At 42.7% G+C, this 15,070-nt stretch overlaps 1 protein-coding gene across 2 annotated transcripts; it reads right to left on the bottom strand.

Annotated features, from left to right (window-relative positions):
* Positions 1-3,671: 3,671 nt before the first annotated feature.
* On the bottom strand, positions 3,672-13,230 carry LOC131980649 (potassium voltage-gated channel subfamily H member 2). Of its 2 annotated transcripts, XM_059344928.1 has the most exons (3): positions 13,039-13,230; positions 4,129-4,359; positions 3,672-4,026 (listed from the first exon to the last, which is right to left on the bottom strand). In XM_059344928.1, exons 1-3 carry the CDS (start codon positions 13,112-13,114, stop codon positions 4,019-4,021), a joined length of 315 nt encoding a protein of 104 aa, XP_059200911.1. In that variant the 5' UTR covers positions 13,115-13,230; the 3' UTR covers positions 3,672-4,018. The 2 variants fall into 2 exon arrangements, with proteins under 2 accessions (XP_059200911.1, XP_059200910.1); XM_059344927.1 differs by having other exon boundaries at positions 3,672-4,359.
* Positions 13,231-15,070: the final 1,840 nt, after the last annotated feature.

Consider the following 15,070-nt stretch of genomic DNA (forward strand, 5'->3'; position numbering starts at 1 on the left):
AAAATGTTGATTTCATTGTTGACTCAGGTGCTACTCACGTTGTTTTAAAACAATCTGTGTTTCCACACATAAGGTATAGTGGCAGAAACATAATTTCCATTGGTGCATGTGGTAACAGGATCAGAGAACAGTTCACCATTCCCATTTCATGTGTACATCCTGTACCTTTAACCAAAATTAAACACTCTTTTCTCTTCTCTGCTGTCTGTCCTTTCAATCTGATGGGACGAGACCTGATGATGACTCTGGGAGTGGACCTCATCTTGACACCAGATGGCGTTAAAGCCGTGCAGAGAGGCTCCTCCACCTCCCCCCTGCAAAGTGACCCCATGGTAACGTACCAATTAGCCAGTTGGCTACCTGAAAACCTGCTCTATGTGTACCAATGGAAAATCCCTACTGATGTAGCACAGCCACTGACAGCACGTGCACGTGCACTGGTTAACCCGGCTTCGCAGTTTTTGCGGGCTGAGGCTCTCCACGGCACGTCACACGTGGCTCATGACCATGACCTCGACTTAGAACACGTTTTCTTTGCTGACATCAATGACAACCTCATGACTGACACCCTCTACTGGTCGCAGACGAGATGTGCACTCTCAGTGACGTTGACTGACGAACAGTTACCCTTTTACCATGTACCAGGTTCACATCCACATATTTCACTCTCCAAACCAAATTCTGATCAATGGAGAGACTTGGGCCCATGGGTAAATTTTTGCGCGACTTTTTCTGATTGGACACGAACTCCTGACCCTGCTGTGATGTATTCATCAAAAGGGGGGGTTTACAAATAATTTTGCAAACTCAGTTTCCCCTGCCTCAGATCAGTGCATGTACTGATTGATGCAGACAGGGTGGAAGGGGAAACTGCTGTGTTACTGTCTGCTACTGAGGTTCACCCTGCCTTAAAGGAAGTCTCTGACTCCTTATGAGCGAATGGCAAATATGATGTAGGCCTGATTAAAAACTGCGAACATGTTGTTGTTACACCTAAATCTGATTACAGGCCCTTTGGAAGCATAGGGGCTTCCTGAAGAGTGATGGAGAGCCCATCCCACATCACTCTCTCATTGCTGACCTCCTAGAAGCTGTTTTGTGTGTTGCTGTGTGTAAATGTGCTGCTCACACTAACTCCTTTGACCCTGGTTCCACAGGAAATGCACGAGCAGGCTGCGTCTCTTCTTCTGCTCCCCCAGCAGGCACACACACACACACACACACACACACACACACACACTCTCTCTCAGCTCCCTCTCTGTCCCCGACTCACTCTCTGCAGTACAGACTCTAGCCTCTCCTTCTGACGAGAAGCAGTGGCAGTCCGTTTCCCCATTATGCTAAGTTGACACATGGTCTTGACCATGCGTAAAAAGGGGGAATGCAGGTTATGATTGATCAACATTGGTTCACTAAAGATTTTTCAACCTATGCTCAAAAACATTGCCAAGCCTGTGTCATTTGTGCCTACCACCTGGCCGGTGGTGGCGCTGTTGGGTGTGAGAACGGGACATTGAAGAACAAATTGGCCAAATGTTGTGAAGACACAGGCCTCAAATGGACACAAGCACTCCCTCTAGTGCTTGTGTACATGAGGATGCGCAAGCGACCTAATGCTAACCTCAGCCCTTATGAGATTCTTTTTGCAGCTCCTCCCTTTGTAGGTGTGGACGCCCTGAAGTTTCCAGCTCCATCTACCACTGTGTGAAGATGCTATGCTAATGTATTGTGCTAACCAAACACCTTGCAGACATTAGGAGACAGGTGACTGCTGCCCTTCCAACTCCAGCCACCAGTCCTATCCATCAGCTCCACCCTGGTGATTATGTGGTGGTGAAAGACTTCAGGCGAAAGTCCTGGAAGAATAATAGGTGGCAGGGCCCATTCCAGGTCCTGCTGACAACCCATACGGCCGTGAAAGTCGTTGAGAGGGCCACCTGGATCCACGCAAGCCTCCAACTTTAAGGTCCCGCCTCCTCCGGACCCTCTGCAAGCCAAGGTTGAGGCGTGCCAAGCCTCCTACTTTAGGGTGAGGTGAAATAGCGCTCCCCTGCGACAAGATCAGCCAGAGGTGTAACAAGTGCTCTGACTGAAACACGTGGTGCCAAGCCACTAGTCTAGGCTCTGTCTCTCCCCCCTCTCTCTTCAGTCCACAGATTTACACACCAACACACTGGACTCTGACACACGGTGTTGAGAGTGTTGTGACTAGCAGGTTGGTTTAGAAACCTGTGACATCACAAGTGCCAGTCCCAGGCATACGCAGTTACACTGCTCTCACACCCTACCATAGTTTTTCCCCTGCGACGCCTGAAGAGAGGACCCGGACACACGGTGTTGAGAGTGTTGTGATTAGCAGGTTGGCTTAGCAACCTGTGACATCACAAGTGCCAGTCCCAGGCATACGCAGTTACACTGCTCTCACACCCCACCATAGTTTCCTTTTGCAACACCTACGGCGAAGGACAGGTGACACATTTTTTCTTGTTGTCTTGACTTTCTCTTTAAGTTTTGTTTTAATTTGTCTTTCATTTATTGCTGTCTTCCTGATTCTCAAAGCCCTTAACCTTTAGGCTATGGAGTGCCACCACCCCTGGCATCCCTTTCGTGCCCCTGGCCTTTGTGGCCTCCGTGGTACCCTCTGTTGCTTTGCCTGCTCGCTTTCCTAATAGTGTTCCCCCTTCTCTATTTCCTACACCCTCCTTCCCCACCTTACGCTAACTCCTCCCTCTCCCTTAACCACTCTTCCTCCTGCTCCCCACCTCCGTGTACGTCCAATTCTGACCTCTTCCGACTCTAACGTTACCTCTCTTGCCTGGCTCACACAGGGCTGCCTGTTAGGACTTTCTTCTGATGGCTCCAATTCTTCCTGTTTGTTACTTGTGTTGTCCCCCTGCTTAAAGGCTTTGTTTCCTCCATGTTCACTACTCAGCTCCTTAGGAATTAACTCATTCCCTTGCCTGACCCCACCCCACTTTCTCCTGCTTTCCAGTCTGCCCTCGCCTCTGATGACACTTTCTCTGAATCCTCTTTTGACTCTGACTCTGATGTTAATGATGATGCTGATATGTAGGTTGACTTTATGCCCCACTGTGCTTTGTTCATGACACGAGAAGACTGTCCTCCTTAAAAAAACAAACAGCGTTGCTCTCTCCCTTGAGTCTATTTCACTGTTGCCATTATTGATGATGATTGGTCTTAAACCAGTGCGGAATGTTCAGTCTGATACTGTTTAATGGTGATTCTTTTGTACATTCCTTTATGGGTTTTTTTTGTTTTCCTTGTTGGTTGTGTTTGATCTTCTCTGTAGTTGATCCTTACGGATCAAAAGGGGGAAATGTTATGACAAAGTGCCATGCATATGCCTTTTCACATAACTCTCTGAACATTTTCACATGACTTCATATCCCTTTTAATTAATTTTATATCATTTTCATGCGAACACAATCCGCCCTGTTCATCCTGTAAGATAACATGTCACAGTTGCTTCTACTTGTTCTTGCGTAGGATGCCTGCTATCTCAAGTCCTCAAGGTTGTAAGGCTGTACCTCCTTGATCAATACACACACACTCATTGTAACTCTATAAAAACTGTTAGCTCTCTTTGTCTGCAGATTCACTCTGTGCAGACCTTTTTGACTGTACCTTGTGCTCTCCTAATTGCAATTAGAATAAACCTTTTTGGCTTATACTCCAACGACTCAGTGATCTTTCCTCCTTATAACGATTTTTGCCACTACAAGGTGCTCCTCCAAGAGTGGTTTTCTTTCAAAAACCATGTCCTAACAGGGACATTACAGGTGTTTGAATTGAATGACAGGACAGGCAGAAACACTCATTCTCAATCTCTCTCACAAAAAAAACAAAACTGTTGTCCTTTTTACACTTGAAATGTAATGCCACACCAGCTGCTTTTACTGGAGAAACGTCACCGATGTTACACATCAAAGTGTGTCTCCAGGTGTTGTGAAAAAGTAGTCTGCAGCCTTTAGTCTCTCCAGAGGGAGCTGTGCTAAGTCTAATAAACTGAAAGGATGTCACTTCAGTCAGCAGTCTAAGTTTGACACTAAAAATAATCTCTACATATGATGACTGAATCTATAAAAATTAATATTGACAGGATCATACCATCTTTAGTGTAGAGGGAAATCTCCACCTTCCTCTCCTCAGCTCCCAGCAGCGCTTTAGCCATCTGGGCCACTGCCGGTCTCTTGGTGTGAGGTCCATACAGGAAGCTACAGGTGCAGGGCTTCTGCATGACCTCAGCCCGGGTGTAACCACACATCCCACAGAAGGCGTCATTACAGAAGATGATGGCACAGTTCTCTACCTGTGCATTGGCGATGATAAACCTTCGATCTGTGGACAAAGATTAAAGATAAAATAAGATTAGGAGGACAAAAAAAACACATATGCAAAGCTGCTGAGCACATTCTATATCACTTAAATTCAACAGGTGGCATCAAGCCAGGTCTGGCCCTTCAGAGGCAAAAATATCTGGCCCGTGCGGTCACATTGGCACTCAAGTGTATGCACAGGTCATTACATGTGAAAAAAGTGTGCACTACTCTACTTTGTTTTGACCTTATCTCACACCACACATTTGTGGTCAATGTGTTAGCCTTATGTTAGCCAGGTAGCATGCTACTGCTAGTTTGGTGGGTGCACACACTGGACTACATTTAACATTTTAGCAGGTTTCCTGTGCTATTTCCTTACATGAGGTTACAGAAACACAGACAAACATGTGTTCTGAGTAACACACACAAACACAGTTTTGGGTTACCTTTTTATTGTTTAAATATTGAAAATAATTGCCTGTTTCTTTTCTCACCACATCACTTCCTGGTTCTGGTCAGTGGCAAAGGACCTGAGCATGGTGTTTGGCTGGCTTTTGTAGTGCCTGAGTGGAGTGGGAGCCTGCTCAGTCCCTCCCAATGCACCAAACCAACTGATGGGGGTGTTCAAATGTGGTTATAGATTTATTCCTTGTTCTGGATATTATGTGAATGTTTTGATGAATCTTTGGTGTGTGTTTAGTAAACGTACAATGACTTTGTATGGGTTCCTGATGAGGAACAGCCTGTGGGGTAGAAATGAGTATTTAATTGAATTCATTAAAGATGGTGTGGTCCAGTGGGAGGGGCCTAGTATTTAAATGGTGGGAGAGCTGCACTGCTGGGGATGTTAGCTGTGGTGCTGTGGTGCTGTGGTGCTGTGGTGCTGTGGTGCTGTGGTGCTGTGGTGCTGTGGTGCTGTGGTGCTGTGGTGCTGTGGTGCTGTGCAGCTGTGCAGACCTAATGAAGTTTCTGATCAGATAATTGTAAATATCTTTTTCCTGCTGCATTTATGCTTATTTTGATTTGTCTCAAAAAGACAATAAAACTTTCATTTTTGCACCAACTCGACTTTGTCTTGCTACCTGCCATTGACTTTTTCCAGTCAGCCTTTCTGCCAAACTACCTTAACTAAGGTCAGAGTGTGATATTTGGTGGCAGTGGTGGGATGGCCACCCGAAAGATCCCAAGGGGGGAAATGGAAGGTACAAACCAGGAGAAGGACAGCCAGGCTCAAAGCAGATCTGGAAGAAGACAAACTGGGTGCGGAGGGTGGAGAATGGGAGACTGATGTGGAGGAGACTCAGGTGGATGAGGAGGCGCCCCGGCCTTCCCATGGAGAGGAGCTAAAGCAGGAGATGGTCATGCTGCTACGCCAGTTTATGGGGGTTCAGAGGGGCCGGGAAGAAGCACTCTTGGGGGAACTCAGAGGCCTACGGTCAGCCGTCCAAGCTGGCAGTCAGTTACCTACACCAACAGCCATCCCTAGTCCCAGCGCAGGGAGTTCTGTCTCCCTAATAGGGCTCCCTACACCACAGCCTTGAGCAAGGGCTCGATCTGAAGCAAGGCTTTACACCCTGCAGCAGCCATCAGTAGCTCCAGTGCCGCCGCCACATCCATCACCAGCACCAGCGTTAGGACCAGCCCCACAGAAGGACCCCAAGCTGCTTCCATACCAGTTAGGTGAGGACATTGAAAACTGCCTTCTCCGCTTTGAGCAGATTGCCAAAACTTCGGTGCGGCCACAGGCTGAGTGGGCCTACAGGCTTGTGCCTTTACTGACAGGGAAGGCATTGGAGGCCTATTCTGCCATGGATGAAGAGCAGTCTGACTCTTACCCAGACCTTAAACAAGCCGTGCTGGCCAAGTTTGACATTTCTGCTGGGACCTATCGCTAGCGCTTCAGAGATCCAGCTGTACCCCAGGGAGAGGCATCGACCGAAACCTACCAATGCTTGAAAGGCCTGTATCGACGGACCAAGCCAGACCAGTGTATCGTGGAGGATATCGGGGAGGCCATCGTGTTGGAGCAGCTTCTGAGAGTCTTTCCATTCAACATACGCACATGGGTCAAGGAGCGAGAGCCCGCCACCAGCGTTGAGGCAGTGAAGCTTGCAATGCAGTACATCAACGCCCGGAGGCCGGTACTATAATCTGTTACTACTGCCAGCAGCCTGGCCACAAGGCCTCAGACTGCCCTCTCAAAAAGCCTAAACTGTCCGGTTACTGCTGTGTTCCCCGTAGAGAAATGTCTGGAGAACCAGGTACTCTGTGCTCAGAAGATGCTGCATTTCATCCAGTTATGGTCAATGGGGTACAGGTGCTGGCTTTGTTACAGTGGAAGTACCATGTCACTGATTAAGAAATGCCATCTGGCAGTAGCCTTGACTATGGGAACAAAGCTGACATTGTATGTGTTCATGGGGACCAGAAACTTTACCCCGCAGTGGTAACATGGTAAAAATGGTAAATCTGCTTGTTCTGACCTGGGGCCTATCAAAATACTTTTAGTTCATTCTGCTGCCACTAGTGGTGCTAATTCTGATTTAATTATGTGAGCCACACGGCTTGACCTGTAGGCCGCCATCTTGTTTTCCTCTCACATTGTGAGTGCATCGCAGAGCTGAGCAGTCGGAGCATCTGCATCCATCCTCTTTTGGGAATCATTTATAGAGGCACTGTCTGTAAATACAGTGTTACGAAGATGATTATATTTGCATTAATGTTTATATTTGTGTAGATGTTCGGCTAGGTTTTGTTTTATCCTATTCATTGCTCACTATGTGACTTGTTCGTTAACAGTTTCAGCTAACTATGTTGTATTGCATCTGATGTACATGTATTAGATAGACCTTTTGGTGATGATACACATGTTGTAATGTTCATTAGTGAGGTTTTCCCACTAATTGTTTATTTTATATTCTTTCTTCATTTCAGTTTTACCCTATTCTCATGCTGTCAATGTAAAACGGTTGTACGCAAAAAAATCCATCATATATTGACTACAGTGTGTGGAAGGAGTTATCTGTCTGTCGAGTGAAGGAAGGGGACTCTTTGACGAGGGCAGAACACTGCTGCTGAACAAACAGTATTTCTCTCCTACCCACACAAAAAAGACAATAAAATGATGTAACTTTGCATTTTGTTTTACTCTCTGCACTCTACTCTAATGCACATGGCCACTCTTTCAGTCATGGTTGATGATCTGACACCATGGTAACAGTGACAGGGAAGGTCAGTATCTGTCATTAACAGAAAGTATAGTAGCATTGTTTGACCAAGATGTCCCTTGAGACCAAAATCTCTTTTTCAAGGGAGAACTAGCAAATATTGCACACATTTAAATGGTTATACACATTATTAATTAGAGCATGTCACAAACAAAAAAGATACAACAGATACATGATAAAAATATTCCAATTCAGGAACAGCAATGAAATCTTTCGGGGAGACAAAATCATTCAGCTGAATTATGTTTTGAATGTACACACACGGGGCACAGAAGAGCAGAAAATCAAATCAAATCAAATCAAGTTTATTTGTATAGCCCTTTACAGTAGCCAGAAGGTACCCAAAGTGCTTCACAGGAAATCCATAAAAACTATACATAACACATGCATAACATATAAGTAGCCTACAAAATAAAAGTGCTGCAATGCTGCAAGGTAGTACGAGCCATAGACCATAGCCATACATAGAAAGGAACAAACAAAATGAGTAGACCTAAGAAACAGAGTTGGCAGAATTAAATGCCAACCTAAAAAAAACCAAATCTGGCTGGAGTCTAGTCCGGCGATCCCTTTCCTTTAGATTTTAATGCCATCTTTCCAGACAGAGCACACGCTTTGTCCACAAGAGGTGTCCATTCTACTCTGTTGTCTTATTTCATAAAGGAGGTTAGTTATAGTTAAGCCTGATTTCCACCGGGCGCCATTGCAAATAGGTTCCACTCTAATCAATGAGAGCATTTCCATCAGGCGCGCTGCGGAACGTTACAGCAACGTCTCAGCTGCGGCTCTCCGCGAGCATTAGGTAGGACTTCTATTTCTCCGCGAGACTCTGCCAAACCGCGTAAATCTCAACAGAGTAGATCGCACCAGACAGGAAGTCCGACTCAGAATCAACCTAACAAACTTCCACCCCCTTTCAAAATAAAACACAATACGCAGTTCATGCAGCCTAAAACTACTTCACATCAACATTATGTTATGACCGGGGCACCGGATCGGCAATCAATCAATCAAAGGGTCTCAGAGGATCGGCGACACGGACGACAAGAGACTGATTGTTGAAGTAGAACAGCATACAATCATTTATGACATATTATAAGGATAGATTGTCAGATCAACAGATCTTTCACGTCAGAGAAGCAAAGTAAGCTGTTGGTTGTTGTTTACTTTATACACACAGTTTATCCATAGACTGTATAAATAGAGTTTAGAGTTTATCACGGGATATTGCGGTCTCCCGTATGGTCAGGATTAACGCGTGTTCTCGTTATCTTGCGTGTATACGACCGGCTCGCTATGCTGTAACGCGCCCAGTGTGAATTGACGCCGGGCAGAAGACGGAGCAAAACTGCAGTGGAGCCGTTCCGTGGCTGTAACGCGCCCGGTGGAAATCCCCAGTTAGTGTCAGGATTTTATAGAGTGGTGATATTGGAAACATGCAGATGAGCTCTCTTCTAGAGACGAGTTCACTTCTGTGTCCAATGTAATGTAGCCTAAGTTATATGTATTTCTGTTTCATTTCATTCATTTTATCTAGATGAATTTCAATCATCATGATCGCTGTGACACAGTTATCAGCTAACCCTGGTGCAAGCTAATGTTATTGGAAAGCAGGTTTCATCTGTAATTCATGTTAACTATGATACTAATGTTATCATGAGTAAACTTCATTCAACTTCATCATTAATGACAGTTACTACCAGTTTTAGTATTTCAGTAAAATGCTTTGCATGTACCGTATTTTCCGCACTATAAGGCGCACCTAAAAGCCTTTAATTTTTTCAAAAACCGACAGTGCGCCTTATAATCCGATACGCCTTATATATGGATCAATATTGGTTGATTAGGGCTACTGTAGTCAGGGGGCGTCGCCGAAGTAACCGCGGTAAAAACGGTAAAGGGGAATTCCAGTCCCACACCACTTGTGTGTGTATAAAGACCCCAAAATGGCACCTTTCAAGAGACATGCTTACGACACAGAGTTCAAACTCAAGGCTATCAGTCACGCAATAGAACATGGGAATCAAGCAGCAGCGAGAGAATTCAACGTTAATGAGTCAATGGTACGCAAGTGGAGGCAGCAACAAGATTACCTGCGCCAAGTAAAGAAGACTAAACAGAGTTTCCGAGGGAACAAAGCGAGATGGCCACAGTTAGAGGACAAACTCGAACAGTGGGTTGTTGAACAGAGAGCAGCAAGTAGAAGCGCTCTACAGTCACTATTCGAATGAAGGCAACAGCGCTAGCACGCAACATGAGCATCAATGAATTTAGAGCACTTGGTGCTTTCGTTTTATGAAAAGACGTAATCTCTCCATCCGCACACAAACTACTGTCTCGCAGCAACTGCCAAAAGATTACCAAGAAAAGCTGGCCACTTTCAGCGCATACTGCAAAAACAAGATAACTGAAAAGAAGATCCGGCCAGAGCACATCATCAACATGGACGAGGTTCCACTCACCTTTGATATTCCTGTGAACCGCACTGTGGAGAAAACGGGAACCAGTACGGTGAATGTACGCACCACAGGGAACGAGAAGTCATCCTTCACTGTAGTTCTCGCCTGCCAGGCTAATGGCCAGAAACTTCCACCCATGGTTATTTTCAAGAGGAAGACCTTGCCAAAAGAAAACTTTCCAGCAGGCGTCGTCATCAAAGCTAACCCGAAGGGATGGATGGATGAAGAAAAGATGAGTGAGTGGCTGAGAGAAATTTACGTCAAGAGACCGGGTGGCTTTTTTCACACAGCTCCGTCCCTATTGGTCTACGACTCCATGCGCGCCCATATCACCGATGGTGTAAAAAAACAAGTGATGCACACTAATTCGGTGCTTGCCGTCATTCCGGGTGGATTGACTAAACAACTCCAGCCGCTAGATATTGGCGTCAACAGGGCGTTCAAAGCTAGACTGCGAACTGCGTGGGAGCAGTGGATGTCAGAAGGCGACCACACGTTCACCAAGACGGGGAGACATACGCCACTATCTGCCAATGGATCGTGGATGCCTGGGCTGATATATCAGTCTCAACTGTGGTCCGAGCTTTCAAGATGGCAGGAATTGTCACTGAACTGCCAGACAACAGCAGCGACACTGACTCGGATAATGACGACTTTGAGGAGACGGAGCCGGGCACGTTAAATGCCGTACTCGCCCGACTGTTCAATTCGGACACTGAAGAAGAAGAATTCGAGGGTTTCTTGGATGGGGAATGAACTGAAAAAGTGAGTTTTACGTGTTTCTTTTACGTGTTTACAACTGAACAAGGCTGCAAGATATTATGAATATGGACATTAACGTTTGAACAACGTTGAGTTATTGTTATATTGTTATTGCTTTGCACTATTTCGAGAGTTACTATATTGTGATTGCACTAACGTTTGATTTACCGTAGCGGTATCAGACTTTGTTTTACGTGTTTACTGAATCAGGGAGAAGTTCCCCTCCACGTTTGTGAATGCACTAAGTACGTGATAAAAAGTTGCACTACCTGTTATACCTTGCTGTTGGTAAAAGATAAACTGTGTCGCGACAATAGTTCATGTGTGCCAGAGGCGTGTTTATGGATCCTGCCGCAAAAGAACAAGGAGGCGCGGCCTTTGCTCTCGAGCGCTGTTCATGTGGCTTTGAACTGTGACAAATGGAGTTGGAAATACATTGTTTTCAACGAGGGCGGCGCAAATAAGAACTACTGGTACGTACGGTACCGTATTGTGAATGCACTAACTTGTTTTGGGAGTGAGCGGAGTTGTTAGAACGCTGGTTTGTATTCTATTAATAAAGTTTGACTGACTGACTTATCTGACTGTTAAGTTGACATTCCCTTTAGCGCAGCTCCATCTAGTGGATGCATAACGCAACCCCAGCCACTACAGTAGCTTCTATTCTATGCGCTTTATAATGCGGTGCGCCCTATATATGAAACGTTTTAAAATAGGCCATTCATTGAAGGTGCGCCTTATAATCCGATGCGCCTTATAGTGCGGAAAATACGGTAGTTTGTCCAAGTGGTGCTTCCGTACTGCTGAGGCAGAGGGCCGCTCATTTAGAAATATTGTGAACGTCAAGAATAATTTATTTATATTTTCTTTTGTTAACATTAGACATTTCCACAGCAAATCGGCACATTTAACATGACAAAAAATTGTCCTCCTGATTTGTCTAAAAAATGCCCTTTTTGTGTCTGAATGTTCAAATGACGTGGCCTGTGAAATTTTTTTTATTTATTTTATTTTATTTTGCAAATAATTAAATAAAAGAGAAGATGTAATAACACTAAGATGCATGAGCAGAAAAATCTCCAAAAATGGTTCAAATAAAAGCTTGCTCTTAAAACAACTGAGACAAAAGACTCAGTCAAAATCTTTGCTCACTTTAATTTCTCCCATTGGAATCAACAGACCTGCCACCAATCTCACAGGACACAGACCTGAGTGGTCAGTAAACTGTCCCGCTTCTAAACTGTTTCTGCTAAGCATCTGTCAAACACTGCAGCTACAGCTGCTTCTCCAAAGTGTCTCAGAGTGTCCGTCCTGCTGCTGGGAGGTGTGTTACTGCAGCTGTTTAGGACATCGCTCTGTCACTTGTTTTCAGTGGTTTAACCCTTTGATGCACAACATATGCACACCCTCATTTCTCATGTTATTTCATGCTGGCTGTGTGTTTCTTTGCTCTATCTTTTTGAATCAATTTATTTTATGATTGAATAGTCCAAGTATTATTTGAATATCTTTTTTTTATTGCAACAGATCATTATATCCATTTTTCCTTTCATACTTTATGAAGAATATAAAAACTCAGTCGGGTCACTTTTCTGTAAGAGGAAGATGACAATATTGAATAATTATTAAAGGCCAAGCATCGTGGTCAACAGATGTGAAGTCATCAGATGGTGGTGATGCTGCAGCTATCACAATGGCAAAGAAACACATTATGGTTTCATTGGGAAACCACCAGCCATATTTGGACTAACTGGAGTAATTCAGAGTTATTTAAACACATTAATACTTTGGTGTAAAAAATGTATTTGTTGTGTGCTGTGCAAATTGGGATTTTCACAAGTTGAAATATTGTTCATATTTGAATATGTCCTGTGCATAATAAGTGTATGGACCTGTTATTTTCCCTCCAATGTCCAAAAGAAAACTGCGCCCTTTGGGATCTACAGACCCTGAATCTGTCGCAGTTGATGGGTTGATAAAAATAAAAAAAATTAAGTAGACATGTTTTGTAAACAGTGTATCTACAACTTGTTATTATTTACAGATTATTTTTTTTTCAATTAAATGTATTTAATTTTACCCGTTACATAATCTGTATACATTTAAGTTAAGGAAACAAAAAACCGAACAAAAAAGAAGTACTCTTCTAATTTCAACCCAGCCACACATAGTCATCTAATAATAATATTAATAATAATGTAGCTTTATGTTTTGTAACTTTAGTGTTCTGGATGTCTCATGCGTACTTACTCTGTCCCTCGAATTTGCGGATGATGATGTCCAGGAAAGTGTTCTGGGGCGCCACATGGCCCCGTCTCACCGGCATGGTCCGGGCCGGGGATCAGACCTCCTCCGGTCCTGATCGGCTGGAACCCGAACTGTCAAACTCTGAAGTTGTCCAGAGCTCTTTCCTGTCCTGCGTCTCTGTTCGGACTTTACAACATCCTCTCCTCCCTCTTTCCTTCTCTGCTGCTCGCTCCATTCTTAGCGCAGGCCCACCCATCATCTGAATACTGGCCTCTGATTGGTCGGCGAACAGGCAACGATACAGTATACTATTATTTTTTATTATTTTTTATTTTAAATATTATTATTATTTTAACTATTATTTTATTATTATATATTACTGCTTCCTTTTATATTTCTTATATCTTAACACACACTAGGTTGGTTAGATGTAAAAACTAGATTTTTGTCATTACAGATGGTTTTTATTAAGAAAGTAATAGACAAATTTCTATAAATAATAAGGAGGTGATTTTGTTATTTTCACTTCAGAGGCACATAATTATTCAACAAGGCATGCAGTTGGAGGTTGTTTAACTTTACCAAGATCCAAGACTATGATTCAATGTACAGTTGATGTTATGTCATGTCTGTTATCATTCTGTGTATTTCTACATTGTATTTGTGACACTGGAATATGATGATAGACCCCAGGAAGAATAGCTGCATGCTATTGCTTTGCAAAAGCTAATGGGGATCTAAATAAAAACAAAACAAACAAACACTGTAGTGCTCTGAATAACAGTTCATACACACAGTTGAATACCGTTCATTATAACAAAGCAGTACCTGCAAATTGGTTAATAATTCCGCTTAAGGCAGTTTGGAGAAATAAAAAATAATTGTAAAAAATCAGTTATTTGATTTTAAGGTTCATGTTGATTCATAGCTGTATCATCATCATCATACATTATTAAACCGACCTACGTGTAAATATGAGTGTAACATCAGTGAACATCTGTAAACACATTCTACACAGTACACACCGAAACATACTACATATACAGTGTAGGTTCATTCTAGTAATAGATCAATACCTCCTGCATATAACTGAAATCTGTAAATACAATTCCAAAGGAGGAAAAATTGTTAGAGATTTTGATTCAATTAGATTCAATATTCCCTTAATTGTCACACAAAGGAGACATTTTCGGTGTAACAGCAGCAAAGTAGAAGCAGTCTCAATAAAATGACAACAAATAGAAACAAGCAATATTAACAAGAAAGATAAAAAAGTAGTTACACTTTAAAAAATAATGTAGGTATGTGATGGGTAGAGTTGTTTTGGTAACACTTTACAATAACCAAGTAAGTGTTGTTTATATATGGTTTATAGACCAATTATTAACCATTCACAAAGTGCTATACATTTTTAATCTTTAAATGTTTAAATCCAATTTCTTAAAGGTATATGAATCATTTCAAAATCATTAACATACTTAATATGGTGTTAAAATGTTATAATGAGTGCAATTAAAACTATTAATAAACTATTAATTATAATTTAATTGTTTGTTTGTTAAGTAACTATAAACTTACATTAATATACCATATATTTGTCATTTATAAATGATTTGGTTAGTTAAACATAATACATTATGTTTCTACCATTCTAAATGGCCTATATACGGTTTATAAATGATGATGAAACATTAATAAACTGTTTACCATTTTTAAATTAGGGTTATTGTAAAGTGTTACCATTGGTTTTTCTCTCTTCAAGACATTTGATCTTTATTTGAATTGATGCAGCACATCTACAGGCTGTTGGACTTGTCACTTCAGAAAAAGAGACCATCGTTTACACAGATTAAATGAAGTCAACAGTATTAATGGTGTTCTCACATTGCACATATGTATACTGTATATACTTCATATGCTTGCACTACTACTTCTGGCGTGCCACTCATGAATGTAGTAGCTTTGTTGTTTGTTTGTCTTATAGTTCTATTTTTTTAATACTATTTATTTTTACTTAATCTTTTTAAAAAAAAAT

This window comes from Centropristis striata, chromosome 11 (assembly GCF_030273125.1).
Source record: "Centropristis striata isolate RG_2023a ecotype Rhode Island chromosome 11, C.striata_1.0, whole genome shotgun sequence".
Taxonomy (NCBI): domain Eukaryota; kingdom Metazoa; phylum Chordata; class Actinopteri; order Perciformes; family Serranidae; genus Centropristis; species Centropristis striata.